Raw genomic sequence first — 15,615 nt, forward strand, 5'->3', positions numbered from 1 at the left:
TTCTTGTAATTCACCCCTTGCTTGCCGGGCTCCAGCCCCTCCCTGACTGTCTTACTGTTTCTGTACCACACTACACTAGCTACTGCCTCAGGACCTTTGCACTTGCCATCTGTTTGTCTTGCCTTCTCTTTTCCTTGATATTTGGAAGGCTTGTTCCTCACTTCACTCAAGTTTCTGCTCAGAAAATCAACTTAGAGGAGACTTGCCAAATCCAAAACAGCTATCCTCTTCTGTAACCTCTTACCTAGTTTATTTTTCTCCTTTGCATTTTATTTCCATCTGGAATTGTATTACTTTTGTTCATTCACTTGTGTATTATCTAGTTCCTTTCTTACAATGGAAGCTCCATGAAAGCAGGGACTTTGTATTGTTGTCTCTGCATCCTCAGAATGTAGAATAGTTTGGCACGAGGAAAACAACCTACATCTATTGATTGAGAGAATGAATAAAGTACAGTCGGCCTTCCATATCCACAGGTTCCTCAGCCACACACTCAACTAACTGCAGATCTTGTGCTGTGTTTATGATCCGTGGATATGGAAGGGCTGAGTAAAGGACTTGAGCATTCGTGGATTTTGATATCCTGGGAGGGAAGTTCTGGGACCAATCCCCCATGGATACGGAGGGATGACTGTACTAAAATTAAGGAAGAGATTTCTATGTATAGGCACAGTGCCCAAAGTCATTTTACTTGACACCCATAAGAACTGGAGGTCCATAGAGATCATCTCCATATTTAGGGCTGAGATCACTGGGGACCTGTGCCCCCTCCACTTCTTGGAATGCACATTCCAGCATCTAGAGAAACGTGGTTGGAGGAGGCAGCCAGGCCCAGACACCCACTCTCCTGGATTCAGGAGCGGACCTGAGACTCAGGCTAGTCGGAACACTTTTTTGGATCATTCAACCTGAAACGGGAAATGAGTCTTTTCCCTCCAGGTGGGGCTGGGAAGATGTGAACTGGGGTGCTGCCCACATCCACCATCCCAGCTTCTGGAGAGAACCAGGCTGAGCGAACAGCAGAGATGATCGGACCCTGGGATGTCAAGAATCTTACTGGCACTGAAGCCTCTGACCCGCCCAGTGCAGTCAGGGGAGTCCATGAATTTCAGTTTCTGCCTGAATAAATTTAAAGCACATTTCCAGCACTTGAAACCAAGTGTTCAGACTAAATAAAAGACGAAGCAAATGCGCTCAGACTTCCAAAGACTTGGAGCTCCCCGTGTGCCGACAACAGTACCTCAAAGTGAGGAAAAGATAGATCCCAGAAGGGCCAGGATGGTTTCCCCAGCTCCCCTCCTTTCCCACGGCTATGAAGTCCCCAGGCTGACCGAGGGTGACCCAGGGTGGCGAAATCTCTTACCTCGGGAAGCGGACCCCCACGGCAAACACAGCGACGCCCCTCTGCTTCAGCTGCTTGGCTGGCAGGGCCACGTGCCCTTGGGACCTCCCGTCAGTGACGATGACCAGGACCTGGGGCACAGAGGCATTTCTGCCCCCAGGGAACCCTTTGCGCAGGAGGTATTTCAAAGCGTGGCCTGTCTCTGTGCGCCCTCCTCTGAACTCACCCAGAAGGAAAAGAGAAAGAAAAAGTCAGCGACCCACAGGTGAAGCTGAAATGAGAGCCTTCTCCCAGCAGAGGCTCAAAGGGACAATTCTAGCATGAGATATACACGTCCTCACCATCTAAAACCACAACCATGATGAAGAGGAATAACCTCGCTGGACTTAATATTTATTAGCCCATTTCTGTTACGTTGTATAATGTCATTCTTCGTTGTTTATGTGTTCACTTTCTCTTCCCACTGATGGCTCTGGGGACAATTCTCACTGTTTGTCTAACACCCACCTCCCATCTCTACCAGGCCCTTCTTGTTACGGCTCAACGTCTCCTTGGGGTGGAAAAGCAGATAACAGAGCTTCTTAAGAATCCGTGGGCATAAAGGACGGGGCTCTGATGCCAGGATCTGATGAGGATCGATTCCATGATCAGGCCTTTCCGGCCCACTTCCAAGTTCAGCGTTGAGCGCTGGAAGACTGACTCCTCTGACTACTTTCAGATCAGGGCAGGTTACAAACATCCCACGACATCAGGACGCTAAGATTCCCTAATCCTCACAGCCCAGTTGTGGAATCCCAGCTCAGAATCCCTACTAAATCTCCCCAGAGGAGGCTCATGTACACGTCCTCAGAAGGTGGACTGCCAGCTCCGAGCATCAACTGGGAAGAAAGTAATGACTCACTAAAATACACATCTTAGGTAAAACCTTTCGGTGGATGGTAACAGATGAGGAATCCCCTGCTCAGAGACCAGTGACGCGAACTGCTAGCATTTACTGTGCACTTACCACGTGCCAGGTGCCACTGTGCTAAGCGCGTGTGTGTGTGAAGGCGCTTGCCCGTACAATTCTCACCACGGCTCTGAGATCGCGGAGCTCAGACAAAGGCCTTATCTCGGGTCACACGGCTCACAGGTGGTGGAGGCAGAACTTGAACCCTGGATCCTTCCAGACCCCAAGTTCTTAACCGTCAGGTTAAATAACCAGTCAAGTCACCTGCCTCTCACCTGACTAGCAGAGGTCAAAACTGGAGTTTAAAACCAGTCAGGCTAATTCCAAAGCCAATGGTCACTCCTCTCCAGGGGCTGGCAAATTACAGCCTGTGGCCAAACGGGCATGGAAAACGGGCCCCCGTGCATTTGTGAGCTCTCTGTGCAGACACCACGTGGCCGGCAAAGCCGAAAATATTTACTCTATGGCTCTTTACTGAAAAGGTCTGCTGACTCCTACTTTGTCCTGTTCTGCCTAAATGGTCACAAAACTTCTCCCACAAAGCCAGGAGCTCCCTGTGCCCTCCCCCTGGCAGTGCTCCCCTCGAGCCTCTGGCTGTGGCCCTGCATCCTTAATTTCTCAGCCGGACTGCTTTCTCTCCTCAAAACACAGCCCACCCCCTCTGCCATCTGATCATCACTTCTTTTCCTGTACCCTCAAAGCTTCAGGCCTGGGGTGGGGGGCGGGGAAGCACTTCTCTGCAATTCTGTTCTCATTTTGCATATAAGTCCTGGGCCCCTCCAGAGATACATTTTGTTTTTCTTTTTCATTTCTGGGTTTCTGAGTGGGTCTGGGCCCCGCTCTTCATAGCCACCAGCCTGTGGTTGGAGATTAATTAAATTTCAAGGACACAAGAGCCCAGGCCACAGCTCCACTGGCCTGCAGGGCGTCCATGCTCCACATGGCTCAGCACACAAATGCATGTGGCGTCCACCCTCCCCACCTCTGCACCTAACCTGCTGGCTTCTGACTCAACCGACCGAGCTCAGCGGAGATTCCTGACAGCTTCTGAACCCTGGGAAATGAGGAGAAACCCTGCTACCTCCACTCATCCTGTGGAATATTTCTAGGTGAGTCTGTTCTGACCTCAGCATCTGGCTCCAGACTAGGAGGTCTGGGGCCAGAGTCTCAAGATTCTTCTCATTTCTCTCCAATAGGACTAAACTAGGTAGAAAGAAGTTCACAGATGGATGGCTGTTCATGATAGCAGTGCATGGACTGATTAAGGAAAGGGGCACAGATATGAGGCCCATGATACACTGGCCAGCTGAACCTGGCAGTTATCTAACCTGAGACTCCGTTTCCTTCCCTGTTAAAGTTGGGAAAATAACAGTGTTATTTGAGGATTAAATGCTGTGCCCAGTGTGCGCTCCATCAGTGGTAGTTATAATGGACCAACTAGCAGCTTATTCTAAGTTCATCTTTTGAACTAGTCTCAAGTTCTAGTTAGCATAAAAATCCCTCAAGAGACTTAATGTGGATTCTCAGATTCCATCCTTCCAGAATCCCAATTGGTAGATGTGTGACCAGACTTGAGAATCTACAGTTTAAACCCACCTCCTCTCCCCCCACCCCCAGTGATTCTGATGCAGGCAGTGCAGGCAACAGACTCTGAAAAATAATTCCTAAGAAAGCTCACTGTAGGTTCAGGGATGCTGATGACAGGAGTTTTTGTTGGTAGTGGTTTTGGCAATGGACAAAAATCCTAGAATCAACCTCAGTGTGTCCTTTTAGGGGCTTGATTTAATACATGGTGATAGCTCAATTCATTTGGATTATTACATAACCATTAAAAAGGATCAACATGAAACATAATGCAGCTTTTATGAAAAATACATACTAAATCATATTAAGTTAAAGACAGCAAAGTGCTTTGTAATTTTAACTATTCTAAAAGCTATTTTTAAATGTTAATATGGTTTAAAGAGGCCAGAGATGGCTATAAAAGGCTTTGTGCTAATGTAAAGCAGTAACCTATTTCTGTACAGCTATCTAAATACAGTACAATTCTGATAAAGCTATAGGCAGGGTCCAAAACCTTCAATCCCAGAAAGCTCAAGAGTCGTGTTGTTGTGAAATTAATGAGATGATGGAACCAGCTCGCACAGCCCCCTGGCCAAGGTTCTAGGCATTTGGGAGTCAATGGCTGGCCATGTTTGATCTGATTTTATATTATCGTGGGGTGCAAGACTGGAAGGGTTGGTTGTAATATTCTTTACATTTATTACAATGTAGAAATATCGTGATTGTCACGGTGGTTTCTTAGCCATTTTAAAACACGCTTTTGGGGGACTGCCTTGGTCTGGAAAGGCAAGTGTTCTGGGTTTTGGACAGAGCTGTGCTAATCAGTCCAGAATTTAAAATTACACTGAAGGCAGAGGGCAAAGAGTCCTGGGGAGGTCAACACTCCCATTTGGCCAACATTTCCTCTGTTCTGGATAATAAGGATGTCTTAACACTCAGTGTCCTCAGTGACACTACAACCGTGGCCAAAAAACCAGTTACTGCCTCCTTGCTCTGTCTGCTGTCTCTTACAATCACCCTGGGATAAACAAGTGGTCGCCATTCACATCCCCAAGGAAGAGCTGACCTTGTTCAGACACATAAAGAGGGGTCTTTCTACATTCCCAGTGTCCTCATCCGGCACATTCTCAATGCGTCTCTGCATTTCATAGGTCATGAATAATACTCTCCAGCCCTCAGCTGTGACTTTCAACCCAGCTGAGAAGGGGCTCAACTAATTACTTAGGGGGAGAGTGGGAAAGGACAGTCCCACGGGGCCTAATGGATGGAGCACTGTGACCCTGTGGTTTTGGCCAAGTCACCTGCTCCTTCTCAACCTCAGTATCCCCCTCCATGAAATAAGGGGTTGGAAGAGATACTAGGTGACTTCCAAAGTGCCTATTAGTACCAATTCACTGCTACTGGCTTAGTTTTTCACATGAGAGGAGGGCTGAGTTATCTGAGTCGAAATCTTCCAGTTTTTGACTTTCAGTCCTAAATTTAAGCCAGTAGGTTACTTTCTCTCCTGCAAATGTTTGTGTGCATATAATGGTTTCTTCTTTAACAATAAATCAATGATATAATTCATATACCATAAAATTCAACATTTTAAAGCATACAATTCAGTGGTTTTTAGTATAATTTGGTTGTACAACCATCACCACTACCTAAGTCCAAAATATTTTCATCACCCCAAAAAGAAGCTGTTAGCAGTCACTCCCCATATCCTCTGGCAATGACTAATCCACTTTGTCTCCACAGATTTGCCTATTCCAGTCTATTTCGTAGAAATAAAAATCATACGGTATGTGGGCTTTTGTCTGGTTTCTTTCACTTAGCATGTTTTCAAGGTCTATCCATGTTGTAACATGAATCATATCATTATTCCTTTTCATGGCTGAATAATAGTCCACTGCATGGATATATCATATTTTATTTAAATCCCTATTTCAAATAATTGAATATATTTGACATATACCATTGTGTAAATTTGAGGTGTACAATGTGTTACTTTTACATCTTTATCTACCATAATATTGCCATTAGCAATTGCCATTGTAGCAATATTTATCACATTTTTTTTATTGCTTTCATGAATTCTTCATATATTTTGGATATTAGCCCCTTACTTAATATATGGTTTACAAAAATTTTCAGTTCTGCAGGCTGCCTTTTCATTTTGTTGTTTCTTTTGCTGTGCATGACTTTTGAGTGTGATGCAGTCTTATCTGTGTATTTTTGCTTTGATGGATAAATTACATTTTGCTGACCCATTCATCCACTGGGCTTTTACACTGTTTCCGTTTTTTGGCTATTATAAATAATGCTACTGTGAACATGAGTGTACAAGGTTTTGTGGGGGTATATGTCTTCAATCCTCTTGGCGTGGAGTTGCTAGGACATGTGATAACTCTAACATGTTGAGGAACTGCCCAACTGTTTCCCAAAGTGGCTGCACCATTTTACAATCCTACCAACAGTATACGAGGGCTCAGATTTCTCCACATCCCTGCCAACACTCGTTACTGTCTGTCTTTCATTTTAGCCTTCTTAGTGTGTGTGAAATGGTATCTCATTATGGTTTTGATCTGCCTTTCCTTAATGGCTAATGATGTTGAGCATCTTCTCATGTGCTTATTGGCCACTTATACATGTTGTCTGAGTAAAAGTCTATTCACCAGATTTCTTATTGAGATGATGAAAAAGTTCTAAAATTAGATTATGGTAACAGTTGCATAACCCTGAAAATGTACTCAAAACCATTGAATTGTACGTTTTAAATGTGGGAATTTTATGGTATTTAAATTATATCTCAATAAAGCTGCTTAAAAAAAAATGAGTGTATATGACACTCTGAGGGCAGGGAGGCAGTGGGGAGAGAACTTTCAAAGGTGCAGATTCTCGGTATCACTGCCCAGAGTGATCCAGCGGCCGTAGGAGGCAGCCCAGGCACCTGCACTTTGACACACTCCCTAGGCAATTCCGACCCAGACCATCACCGAGGACCTCACTTTGACAAGTACTGCTCGGTGTGTCTGAGCCCCAGATATGGGAGCGAGGCCACCTCTGTTCTCTACAGGAAACATTCTTGGAGGCCCCAAGGTTAGAAGGCTCCAAGGGGACACAGAAAGGTCAGTGTACACTAACACCATTTAAAAAAAATATTAATGTCCTTTTCCCTTTGAACTTTCTTGTATTTGACTTGCCTCTCATTCTGTTTACGGTACTCAAGGGCAGAGGAAAGGGCTGGGATAAACAGCCTAAGATTAAAGTCACTGGGGGGGGGGGGTCTCTGGAACGTGGGGGCCCCCAAAGTTCCTGCTGTGTCCAGTGTGGGGATTCAGGCTTATTGAGAGTACTGGGAGCTTACAGAGGCCTGAGGCTGATAAAAAGACCTCAGAGCTTAAGGGTATTTGCAAGTAGAAGTGACAGCTGTAAATGGCTGGGACCATGGACTTGAGTGGGACTTCAGTAGACACTAGGGGAAGGGAAAGCAGAGATCAAAGAGGATCCGGAGATCAGAGCGGCAAGCGGCAAGTAAAGGCATTCTTCTGTGAGCACTTATGAAGAACACTGTGTATGTGTGGATGTGTATATACATACATATGCATGTGTATAACTCATTCATATCCATACAGCTGTAAATGTAATACACACATATATAAAATATTTATACACAAAATATACGTATACACACATATGTATGTGCATATACACACATCAGCTGACTTGTGATGTGAATAAAATTTTGACCCACCATGTACATATATTTGTAGGATGTGTATGTACACGAGCAAATAAACAGCTATTTATCATTCTGAAAGCACTCTCAGTAACAGAGGAGCACTGACTCTTTTTAGATCACAAAAATGAGGCTTGGAGAAGTGTGGTGAATCATCCTGGCTGCGCGGTCACCAGGGACAGTACTGGGAAAAGGACCCAGTGTTCTCCCTTCCACCCACCTCATGCTCTTAACCTATCTCCACCCTCACTAGCCCTTTCTCCCAGGTAACTGACACAATAACAGCAATTTTTAAAAAACCTGCATTTAAGTTCCCACCTGGGACATTGTCATGTAAATGATAAGGGGCAGCCTTGAGAAGGGAATTCACATTACCCACAGCCCTCTCTCTCTGAGGTTAAGAGCCGGGCCAACCCTTCAAGGGCGATTCTGAGAGAAGCTAGCTTCATCCTAACCATGGCAGCATCTGGTCACACTTACTTGAAAACCATCCCCTTGATTTTGGCCTTCACTTCCTGTTGGGTTGAAAATGCATCCAAGGGGAATTCCAGACGAGGAGCAGAACTGAACTGGACAGCTCCCACCCTGACCTGCGGGGGGAGACAGAGGGCCCAGGGGCCAAGAGCAGGGTCAAGTCACAAACATCCCTAAGAGGAAAGAAGGGACGAGAAAGGTTAAGGCCCCTGCTTCCTGCCCACTCCCAAACACCAGTGCTGGAGCCTTCTCTCATGTCCCGAAAAGAAGGTTCCAGAGACTCAGTGGAGAATCTGGAAGGGGACTGTCACATCTGCCTGTACTCTGCACTGACTACCACCAACTCCACCCCCATCCTGACAGCTCTCTGGGCTGAGCTGTGAGTGCTTTAGGGGTCTCTGCTCACACTTACTGCCTGCCTCCCCGGTGTAGGCACTGTTTTAAGCCATCTCAACAATTATCTCATTTAATCCACAAAGCACTCTTCGTACCCACATTACTGCTGGAGAAACTAAAACAGAGGCTACAGACCCGGCCCAGGGCTAGTAAGGAAGGGACTTGGTGGCCGGGATCCTCACTAAGGCTCAGTGATGCTGCTTCCCTTCTCAGCAGGCCTTCAGCAAACCACCCGCTCCCACCCTCCCTGGGATGCCACAGAAACTAACCACAGCCACCGTCACTGGTGGCTCATCACCAGCCGCAGCCACCACACACCCACCTTTGTTGAGGGGATCAGCCCTTCCAGGCCTGCTCCTGCCAAGCTAGGGAAGGGCCCGATCTCCAGACTGGAGTCAGACTGGGGGACAAGCAGCACCCTCATCTGAGACAAGCAACACTGGAGCTGGAGTTCCTTGGCAGTGGAGAGAATAAGAGCCACCAGTGGTCCCAGGTCTTGCATCTTAATGCATGAGACCACGTGAGAAAACCCAATGCCTCGCAAAACTGGAGAAGGGAGACGGAGTCAAGTCACTCTCTGGACCCTTAAGATTGGCATGTGTCAAGCAGAGAAGAGTTGAAACATTAAAGTTTCCTCTCGAGGACCTAACCCCTGCACCTTGTCACTGGCTCTCAAAACTCCTGGAGAAACTACACTCTTAGTTACTATTCTCAGAACCAGCCCCAGTTCTGGCCAAGATTGCAAAAGGCCAAGGGATTCATATTTAAACAATGATGCAGACTTTTGCTACGTGAATTCCTTCTCTACTGATCCCTTAACAGGCCTGGTGGTTGATCAACACACAACCACCTCACCAGGCTGGCTGCATCTGCTCCCAGTGAGCACAGCCCATCAGACTTTCCTTCCACGGGAGAGTCCTAGGAGGGGCCTCTGGGCATCTTAAGGAAAAAGAAAATGAAGTTTTAGGTGGGCACGTAGGGGAGAGGGACACTGAAAAGCAGAATAGTAGAGAACCTCAAGAAAGAGTTTCTGAGAAGCGACCTCTGTAAAATCTCCCTCAAATTTAGCATGTTGCTAAAGGGTCATCTCAGATCAGTGGGGAAAAGACGGTCTAGTCAGTAAGTGATATTGGGACACCTGGAGAGCCATCTGCAAAAGAATTAAGGGTAAACTGCAAACGGATTCCAGATTTAAACGTGGAAAATGTGACCATAAAAGTTCTGGAAGAAAACTTGAAAGAATTCCTTTGTAACTTCAAAGTAGAAAAGACCTTACTAGGACTTGCAATCCAGAAGTCAGAAATGAAAATCGATAAATCTGACGAAGAAAACTTCCACAGGGCAAAACATACCATAAGGCAACCAGAACAGGAAGATAACATGAAAAGTTGCCGACTCATGTCAGAGATAAAAGGTTAGTTTCCCCAATATATAAAGAGTATCTAAGAATTGATATGTAAAAGATCAACAGTCCAACAGAAAAATGGGCAAAGGATATGAACAGAGATCGCAGGAAAGGAAATACAAATGGTTCCTTAGTAAGAAGAGATGCTTGACTGTGTCACCCTGAGATGTAGCAAAAAGCCAGATACGCTTACAGGGGGAAATAGTATCCTCAAACACTGCTGGTTAAGAACATAAATGTCAAAGCATGCATAGAGAGCAATTTGTCAAGGTTTACTGAAAATAACAAATGCATGGGGCTACTGGGAACTCATCCTACAGCTGTACTTCCACAGGTGTGAAACGACATATTTACAAGCTCACAATGTATCTGTAATAACGGATGTCTATCAACAGGGAGCTGGTTAACTAAACCTTGGCAAATCCTTACGACAGGAGCATTAATCAGCAATGAAAAATGATACATGGCTCTATTAATACCTATACTACCTATCTATCTAGACATGGAAAGACTCCCAAGACAATGCAAAGAGAAAAAGGCAATATATAAACACTACGTACTGTGTGGTACCCTTTGTGTAAAAAGGGCAAAAATAAGAGCAGATATTCACATTGCTTGTATTTGCATGAAGCAATTCTGCAAGGATGCTCACAAGACAGCAGGCGGCGGGGGGGGACTGGGCAAATACAAAACGTGTGGGTGAAAGGGATGCTTTTCATTGAATGTCTTTCTTTTTTAATCATGTGAATGAATCACTTAGTTTAAAAACTCCCTTGAGACCAACAGCTGGGTGTGTTTAACTGAGTTAAACAGGAAGGAGCCAACTTCAAAACAGAAGATGGAAACAGCCTGAGTCAGTAGTTAAGGCATTTAATTTAATTGGTGGTTTGGGAGCAAAATTGTTACCTTTTATCTTCAGTTTACTGTATGCTCAGAAGCCAGCCCGCCCAGACTTCTCAGCACACTGTAATCAGTCCGCTCCAATCATTATATTAGAAGCCAGGAAGTGAACTTCTCAGCTTCAGTGTTAAGAGGAAGACTTCAAACACCTTACATCCACCTCAGTAACAAAGCCCCCATAAAAAGCCTGCATTTACAGCTACTTGAAAATTTCCGCCTGGAACGTAAAATAAGGTGCACATCAAATCTCCTTTGTGGGGAGATAACAAGACGGTGACACCAAAATGCAGCAGCAAAAACATAAAACCTGAAGCCGCAGATCAGACTGAACCGTCTGAAGTCACCCTAATGCGAAGAGCCTTCGCCAGAAGTCCCAGCAAGTCCGAGCAGCTTGGAGGTGGAGGCGCTCACTTGCTCACGAAACAGACACCCAATTCCTCTGCTCCACACGTCTTGCTTTAAGAAAGTTTTCTTGGGACAAACCCAAATACAAAACTCCCTGAACCCCCAGATTCCATCTTCTCAATAAAACAGAGCCACTAAGCACCCTCCTTCTCATGAAAATCAAGTTCCCTCGAATGGGAATGTCCAGGCCTCTCACTGTTCTGTTTCCCTGTTGTGGCCACTGTCCCATTTGCCAGTATCTAACCTAAAAATGCCACATTCTAGATGTGGTTCAGCAACATCGAGACTAAATTCCCTGAACTCTGGGGCCTTGTGGGTTGGGATAGCTGCTCCCAACAGCACCACCCATGAAGTTTTTTTTTTGTTATAGTTTTCTTATCCTCTGTTCGAGGATGCTGAATTCCATCAGCACCTCCCACTTCCACATACACAGATACACACACACCTCACCATGTCGCCAGCTGTCCACTTGCTATATGACTGGGACAGCAGAATGTGAAGTGCTGGGCTGAGAGTCAAGAGGCCCAGTTCTTCCACGCTTAGTTCTTTTCGAAGATTGCTGTGTGACCTTAGGCAGTCACTTAGCCTCTCTGAACCCATTTATTCATCTATAAAACATTCTCTAATACTCCATACAGCTCTTCTCTTCCAACTTGCCATCCACTGGGGTCTCCAGGCCACTCATTTCAGGACATATTACATCCCTGCTAAGGTCATCAGTGTTTGATCTTTATGGCTCTTCCTCTATGAAAAACTAGTGAAATGTCATAAAGAATCACTTCCTTTTAAAAGCAGGGCAGTATGTGGAGGAGGGTAGAGATTCAGCAAGCCTCGGCCCTGACCCTCTCGGGGTCTGTGATGGGTTGACTTCATGGCTGGAACTTCCATGTTCATGGAATGACGTCAGGTATAACTGAGCGAGACAGCCTGAGAGCAATGGGCTCCCTCCCCAGACGACATGCCATTCTGGAGAAAATCTGGCCCTCATTAACAGCCACTTTGGCTCCTAAATCCTAAAGGGTTTTCTAGGATTAATCCAGGAATGTCATCTTGGAAAACCATTTCCTTCCTCAGTCTGTATGTGACTAGTCCCTAATTCAAGTAATTATGGCTTTCCAGACCAAAATGCCCTTCCTAAATTTTTATCTGATTTTTGAGTCAGTTCACACGGTTCAAAATCCATAAAGTATAATGAAGTTTACACCCATGAGTCTCCCCCTGGACTCATGCCCCATCTGCTCAGATCCCACCTTCTCCGTCAACTGGAAATCACTGCTCTTAGCCTCTCACAAATCCCTCCAGGGTTTCTTGATGCATATACAAACGAATACAAATACAGACTTTTTTCATCTCCATTTTTCCTAAAAAGTAATATATTATAAATACCATTTGCACCTTTCTTTTTACACTCAGTTTATTTTGCTGTCTCTCCAGATCAGAGAATTTCCTCATTCGCTTTCTGCAGCTGCCCTGTGTTTCATTATATGAATGCACCATAATGGACATATCTGTTCCCTGAGAGCGGGCATTTGGGTTGCCTGAAATCTTTACAATTACAAACAACACCGCAATGAAAAATTTTGCACGTGCATTATTTTGCACCTGTGGGAGTATCTGTGGAATACATTACGGGGTCAGAGTCCAAGCCTTTGTCATTTTGATGGACATTTTTAGATTCTTTTATAGAGGCTGCACACTCCCCAGCAGAGCATGAGAACACCAGTCTCCTACAGGCTTGCCAAAGGAGCACGGCACCGAATTTTGGATTTGCTGCTAATCCAGTTAAGTGGAAAATGGTATCGCAGCTGGAGATTTGCTATTACATTGAGTGAGGCTGGGGATCTCTTCCTATGTCAAAGGGCCGTCTGTGTTTCATTTTCTGAGAACTGTGTTCATTGACTGTTTTTCTACTGAGCTGTTCCAAAATACCTCTTTTAGCAACAAGAGCTGCAGCTAGCACACTCTGCTGGTATCTGCTGACTCGCTATCTAGAACCATGAAGAACAAGAAATGCAGATACTGGTTGGATTCATCAGGCAGGAGCTGTTCCTTTCAAGTAAACAGAGGGGAGGAGCTGTGATTCATAGTAAGACTCTAATCTTCAGAGGTAGTTACAGTCTTTGTCTGTCAGCATGCTTTCCCTTTCGCACTATTCTGCAAACACCACCTCCCTTTCTAGCGGGACATCCAGTGTTCATCCACCCCCCAAGAATGTGGGTGAAATGACTCAAGTCTGGCTGGACAATCTCTTCCCTCTGACTTCTGTGATAGGTCAAGGAATTGTCATGTGACCCATGCCTGCCCAATCAGAGCCCTCCTCAGGGACTTCTACCAGTTCCACACAGAAAGAAGTCCACTCTCTTTTTCCTGGTGTGACGAGCTCGAAGGACAATGCAGGGCAACTTTGCTATGAAAGGAAAACCCGCCTGGGAAGGATGCCAACCAAGGAAAGCAAAATGGAGAGGAAAAGGAAAAAGAGAGGGGCTGAGTCTTCGGATCCCATTACGTCTGGAACCAGGATTTACCCCCTTGTTCTTCCTGGTTCCACAGGCCAGTAAATGCCCTCTTTTGCTTAAGATGGAATTTCTGTCACTTGCAATCAAAGATGTTGTAATACAAAGACAAGACTTCCACTCACCTTCCTGAGGTTGATGTCCAGAGCGTCACAGACCGTGATGGCAAAGTGCTTGGACCTTTCAAAGCTCCCTTTCCCGACGCTGTGAGAGCCGTCTATCAGAAACAGGATGTCCACTACAGCCGAGCACCACATCACTAGGGGAGAGTGGGATAGAATGGGTGACAACCAGCTTCCCTGCTCTGATCCCAAGAGGACCTTACTACCAAATATGAGTGGAGGGGAAACAACCTTGTGGTGGGCCCAGCTCCTCTTAGCACAATGGTGGAAATAACACTGGGCAAAGTCTGGGCCAGATGCAGCCCTCCCCTGCAGCAGAGAACATGCATCTACCACGGGCAGAACGCGCACAGACAGGCCCTTCCATGAAAATCTGTGTAATAAGGAAAGAGTCTAATTCAATAACACTAACTGAGTTGCATGAGAGGAGTGGCTACTGGGCCAGTGAGGAACACCCAACAGCCTTGGTTCCTGCCCTCAGGGGTCACAACCTAGTCTGGGACACAGCCAGGCACCCTGGTACGTAAGGTCGCATTACCCAAGAGGCTAAGTAATGGTAACCAGCACTGACTGCACCTTTCCTGTAAACCAGGTGCTACCTTAAACACTTTATACTTTTTAATTTATTTAATTCTCATAACCACCTTGAGATTGATTACTATTTTTTAAATTTTTTCAACAGTTATATTGAGATACCATTCACAGATAAGTCGCCCATTTACAATTTAACGGTTTTTAGTACATTCACAGATACAGCCTAGCACCATCACAACCAGCTTTAGAACACTTTCCATCTCCTCGAAAAGAAACCCTGCACCCTTTAGCGATCAGCAACCCAGCCCCCCACCACCACCCTTAGGCAGATTTACAGTGTGTCTTCCTGTTGGAGAGATGAGGAGAGCAGGGTACTGGGCAATTCGGTACCTTCCCTAAGGCCAAAGTACCAGGAAGTGGGGAAGCCAGGAATCGAAGCCAGGCCATCTGGCTCGAGTCCACACTCATCCGCTCGCCACAAAGATGCAAGAGAGGAAGTCAGAGAAGCACCAATGAGAAGGCGCCACCAGGAGCAGCGAGTTGGGGGGTGTGAGCAGAGAGGGAGGGAGGGACGTGCAGGGCGGGTCCGGCTTGGGCACACTGAGGGGATGCCGAACAGGGCGGGCAGAAGAAGGAGCATGGTAGAAGACAAGGCTGGCTGGGTAGATGGTGGTCACCTGACACAAGACCTTGAAGCAATGACCAAGAAATTCAGCAACAAGGATTTACCTAGGGATTTTACCCAGGAGAGGAACTTGGTCAGGCCCCTGTCTGGGGAAAATGACTCTGTCCACAGCATGAAAAAAGACAGGAGTGGGGCAGAAACTGTCTGGAGTAACATGGCTTCTCTTGGGTCTGTCACACAGAGGCCGAAGATGGCATATGAAGGGTGGAGTAAAACATGGGCTTACTTTTGCTGGCGGCTGAAATCTTCCCAATGGTCTCCTGGCTTACGTGGACTTCCTGCAGAGGGAGGGATGGGGGCACTAGGAGAAAAGACAGCAGAAGCAGTCATAACAAGGCAGAGAGGAGAGGAGTTGCCATTGCCATGCTATGTGACCAGAACCAACGGGGAATGAGAGAGAAAACAGGAAGGTCGAGGGGTTTAATGACATTGTATCTTAAAAATTACCAGATGGACAACACAAACAGCCCCCCCCACCCCGCCACCTTCCCAGACTTCTATCAAGGATCTTTACATTTAAGTTTTTTCTTTCTTTTTTTTTTTTAGGGGGTGGGGTACTGGGGATTGGACCAGGCCCTCACGCATGCTAAGCACATGCTCTACCAC

At 46.0% G+C, this 15,615-nt stretch overlaps 1 protein-coding gene across 3 annotated transcripts in view; it reads right to left on the reverse strand.

Moving 5' to 3' along the window:
• VWA2 (von Willebrand factor A domain containing 2) overlaps positions 1 to 15,615 on the reverse strand; it is a 46,583-nt gene that overhangs the window by 17,287 nt on the left and 13,681 nt on the right. For 2 of the 3 annotated variants that reach the window (XR_004323780.1, XM_032490842.1), the window contains exons 3-6: positions 15,236 to 15,310; positions 13,794 to 13,927; positions 8,056 to 8,165; positions 1,364 to 1,558 (exon numbers count right to left, since the gene is read on the reverse strand). Coding sequence is in view for 2 of the 3 variants with exons in the window: in XM_032490842.1 (XP_032346733.1) it covers positions 1,364 to 1,558; positions 8,056 to 8,165; positions 13,794 to 13,927; positions 15,236 to 15,310 (514 nt within the window). In the remaining variant the exon portion in view is untranslated. The remainder of the gene's footprint in view (positions 1 to 1,363; positions 1,559 to 8,055; positions 8,166 to 13,793; positions 13,928 to 15,235; positions 15,311 to 15,615) is intronic. The other variant, XM_032490843.1, reaches the window with a different exon arrangement.

Source organism: Camelus ferus, chromosome 11 (assembly GCF_009834535.1).
Source record: "Camelus ferus isolate YT-003-E chromosome 11, BCGSAC_Cfer_1.0, whole genome shotgun sequence".
NCBI classification, from domain to species: Eukaryota; Metazoa; Chordata; class Mammalia; order Artiodactyla; family Camelidae; genus Camelus; species Camelus ferus.